The 4,707-nt window shown below is 38.3% G+C and overlaps 1 protein-coding gene across 1 annotated transcript; it reads right to left on the bottom strand.

Annotated features, from left to right (window-relative positions):
• Positions 1-320: 320 nt before the first annotated feature.
• LOC145996449 (protein YIPF5-like) lies at positions 321-1,532 on the bottom strand. The gene has a single exon (XM_083132937.1). The coding sequence runs from the start codon at positions 1,363-1,365 to the stop codon at positions 571-573; it is 795 nt and encodes a 264-aa protein (XP_082989063.1). The 5' UTR covers positions 1,366-1,532; the 3' UTR covers positions 321-570.
• Between the last annotated feature and the right edge of the window lie 3,175 nt (positions 1,533-4,707).

Genomic DNA, 4,707 nt, shown 5'->3' with positions numbered 1-4,707 from the left:
CAGCTGGGTTTTGTCCGCCCAATGACGTCACACCCGCGGCAGTCGTGAAAAGAGGCGTGTCTGACCCCAGCCTTTCCTTCTAGTAGTCTTGGGTCAAGGGTACCATATAACTAATTATCTTGGAATCGTCAATGAATTTGTAAACTATGCAAAGATTATACTACTAAAGTATTTTGATGCTATGACAGTCAAGAACTCTGCTCCATTTAAAATATGGAGCATGATAAATTTTCACTGACAAAAATATCAATGCTCGATTCAGTAAAAATTATCAGAAAAGCATTTCCATAGCTATTTGAGTGGGAAATTAACAAATCAAGTTTATCAGAATATAATTTTATTTACATCTCCTGATCAAACTTTACAGGTTTCAAAGTTGTTAGTTTAATTTGTTATGAGGCATATTAAATTGTAGTTAACATTCTTACATACAATTAAAATATAACAAAAAATGATATTGCCTACATCCACATCAACAAATCAATTTCCTTTGAGAAACCACAGAATTGAAAGTTCTTTACTGGAATGATAAAGCTTAAAAGTTGCCAAAGTAGAAAATTATGTAACTATTTAGAATATGGTCAGCAATGCAAATACACCATATAATAACGCACAAGGATATGCAACTAAAAACTGTTGCCTATCCATTGATAATGCAGTCACAAACAATTTTGAGGCAGACAAACTGCACCAACCTATTGCCAATCCTGTTAGAATTATTCCAAGTAGTGTTTGCAAGGAAAAGAAAACATTTACACCTGAAAGTGCAACCATTGGCAGCAGACAGTAACCAAGAACAGACACCACTGCACCCAAAGACATACCCGACACTGTCATCAGGCTTAGCAAAGCATAAATCGCCAAACACCCAACGACTCCAATTCCATATATGTGACTGAAATGAATTTTCCCAGACAGCAACAGAAATGCTCCGAATGCCAGACAAAATGCCAACGGGCCAGCAAGGTCTGTGTCTTGTAAAATGTTCGCATCCGTTTCTCGGAAAGGATTTAAAACGGCAAGAGTTTTCTGCAGAATGTGATCAGGATTTATCCCAAGTTCTTCTAGTAGTGGTGGTTCGTTTTCAAAATCCGTATCGCTGTCAGAGTATCCTGCCGGTGCTGAAGCCCCAGCCGATGGAGTAAATATATCACCACGATATGCTGGCGCTGAAGGATTCAAATAAGGATTAGCTCCATACATAGGTGCTTGAGAGTAGCCACTTTGTGCTTGGTTGTCGAATGACTGAAATTGAAGCTCTTGCGAAAAATCACCTTCATTCACATTAAAACTGTAACTCTCTTCTTGACCTGGTTCCCCCCAACCTGCATTTGGTGGGTATGGATAACCAGTATTGCTCGACATTACTGCTGCAATTTATGTTTATTCACTTAGAAACACTTAAAAAATTTAGCAATGTACTTGTCACTGTTAACAATGTGGAAATTTTATATCGCTACGTGGATTTACTGAAAACTATATTACACCTTATCAACACCGTCAAGCCACGGTACATGAACAACATTTCGGAGAGTGGTAGTGATTGAGTAATACACGTTCTTTTTTCTTTTCGGAATATCTAGAATATTTTGGTTCGACCTGGTCAAAGCAAAGGGTGTGCGGACAGGATTTTTTTGGTCGGGACGGGAAAAATTCGCAATTTCTGGTATAAAAACTAACAATTTCCGATAAGTTCCAGACATTTACAATGCAGAAAACGTCGAGAATTAAGGACTTTTTGAAATGACATTTCGATATTTCCCGACTGCTCGGGATCCCGAAAAGTCGGGAAGTCATATTCCGATGTTGGGAGCGGGACAGCATCTCTTTTCCCATCCCTGTTCCGACTTTTCGGAATCCTGCACACCCTTGCTACGGAGAGAGCCAGCGTATGCGGCAGTTTGACGATCTGTACAGATTATAGGTCTTTTCTACTCTTACGACGGGGCGCAGCACCTCCTCCCCTCGACGTCGTAACTCTCGGCGCCACCGCTGTTGTCTGGTTGGTCTGCGGCGTAATCCCCCCTCCCCACTTCCCTTGCCAGCATGAGGACCGCCCGCCGTTATAGCATATGGTTATAGCCTTGTAATGATCATTTTTCTATTAAATATCTCTGCTTCCCACGTACAGTGGGATCCATGAGTATTACCGTGCAAATTGTCCATCACCATGTTCGTGCACTTTATTTGACCCAGTAAGAGCTTTAAGAATTAAAAGAAAACTCAAAACAAGCTGTTGACAACTTCTGCACCATTATACATAAAAATCCTTTGCTTAAAAACAAATCGGATGTAAAAGAAAAAATGAATGAAAATAGTCATGGACAATTTGCACGGTAATACTAGATAAATGAAATAGATCTGCCCGCGAAATTTCTTTTTCCACATAGGACAGGACTAGCACCGGAAGTGATGGTGAAATCCTGATTAAGGGGCCTCGCGCAATCGTCATGTAAACAAATGAAGATCATTTACCGAAGCGTGTTGTTTGTTGTAGTCCTATTCTTTATATTAATTGAATATATGTTAATTATAAAGAAGAGTGTGAATAATTTGTCGGATTGATATCATTTTCAGGTGAAATCCTTTTACAAACTCCCGAAAGTGAGTAGACAGTTGAATCAATAATGCAATAACTGGAGTATATAATTATGATATTGAAAACTGCAAGAGGAGCTGTGACGAAAGAAATGTCTGTAAGAGAAACCTTAGCATTGGCGCAATGATCGTTTAGTGCAACATTCAAGTAATATGCAACATGTTGATATGGGTATGTACTGCGAGGCAATGATTTATAAGCACAAACCCCACATTTTTTCACAAATGCCCAATTTACAGTTATTTTGGCTGTAAATTTACCCCGACATCCCTCTAGATGCAATGCTAGACCTAACCAGATTAATATTTCCGAATAAACCTCTTCTGTGAAGGGTTGTAATGCACTGTTTTTTTTTTTACATTAAATAGTTAATGATATTTTAGTGCAAGTTTCTTGAAATAATATGTTGTTATGAGTGTGTTATGTGAGGTAGTGATATATCCGTACAACCCCCACATTTTTTCATAAATGCCCAATTTATAGTGATTTTGGGGCCCAAGTTCCTTTTGTTTTATTGAGATTTCATCATGCTACGTACGTAATTTTTACATGGTTCGATTTCGATTTACGTCTGTTAACACATACTGTGGAGTTTGGTACCCTTGACCCTGTGTACACCCCCTATAGAATGTGAAAGGTTTGCATGGTATATGAATATTTGGTAACACTTTACTATACCGGAGACGGATTTCTTCAAATTGACAGGAGAAAGTACTTACGCAAATCATTTTCTGTAGCGTTGTTGATGTTCGGGAATGTAGTTTTGATCCATTTTAATGCGAATGCATGTGTTTTTCTACGAAAATCTATTTCCGACGCGCTATTGCTGCTGCCGCCATTTGCTTTCTGCACGAGAGCACAATACGCGCTATTGCTGCTGCTAAAACATGATGTGTCGAGGATGCGTCGTGAAGTTGTTGCCAGGTGTGGAAGATGCCGTGGAATTTGTAATTCCGATGTTGTCCGTATATGCTAAATTGAACGAAAGGAGTACTAATGGAACCTAACCTAACAGGCCTAACCTAACCTAGTAGGCATACCTCGTCCCCGTGATGGTTCGTGGGGCTAAGAAATAGACATTATTTTCGTTAGAAATCCATTATTTCACCTAAAGAAATGTTCTGCAACGCAGAATAGTACGTTATCAATGTAAAAAATTGCAAAATAAATCATTGATAGGTGTCTCCGGTATAGTAAAGTAGTACTGAATATTTTGTTGTTTGTGAACATTTTCAGTTGATTTTAGCTCGCGAAAATGTGCTACTGTGAAATAAAGTGTTTCTTTACCAATAAGAGCCTGAAAGCTTCACGCAATTGAATCTAGCACCCAAAACGACATTCTACAACAGCAAATATAATTCACATAGTTAGGTTAGGTTTGGTACCAATAGTTGTTATCGACTTGTTCTTTTACTATTTGAGTGTGCATACAAAGAGTTTTAATAATAAAAAGCTGCGGAAGCACTCCAAAATGGCAGGTGTTTGCTTTTGCTGGTCATACTTTATGATCGAATATCTCAGTTCTTTGTGTTTTCCGCACGCTGCAACTAATTTTATATTACGCAAAATATCAAAATCTGTCGATTAATATAAATTTCAATGTAATTCTGGAGGGGTATGGTGGGTAAACGGCCCCATGTGCTTGACACCAGCCATTCGTGTATCAAAATGTTTGAAGATTTTGTTCAATAACGTTCTACAGGTGCCATGATTGCCAAAATACTGCAATTTAAAGGTGTTGAAAAAGTTGCACATTTTGCACTCATACTTTCGTAGTTAGGTGGGTCAGGTTTAGTTCTTTTAGCATTTTCACATGGAATGACCCTGTTTAGAATTTGATGATAAATTACAGAACAAAGTTAAAATGCCATTATGTCCACGATGAAAAGGACCAAAATATATACTTTAGGAAATGAGTAACAGATATAGTGAAAACAGATTTCTTCAAATTTACAGGAGAAATGACGGGAAAGTACTTACAGAATTGAGTTCCTGTGGACTTTTGGAAGCTGGGAATAGTGTTCTTTCAATTCGTGCAACTTATTTGGCCGGTAAATAATGTCATTTTCGACATTAATGTATCTCCGTTGCACGATAGCTCGTGCCAC

The sequence above is a fragment of the Lepisma saccharinum genome, chromosome 12 (genome assembly GCF_977018435.1).
Source record: "Lepisma saccharinum chromosome 12, izLepSacc3.1, whole genome shotgun sequence".
In the NCBI taxonomy this organism is placed as follows: domain Eukaryota; kingdom Metazoa; phylum Arthropoda; class Insecta; order Zygentoma; family Lepismatidae; genus Lepisma; species Lepisma saccharinum.
Note: the sequence above shows the minus strand (reverse complement) of the source record. Positions and strands in the feature narration are given on the sequence as shown.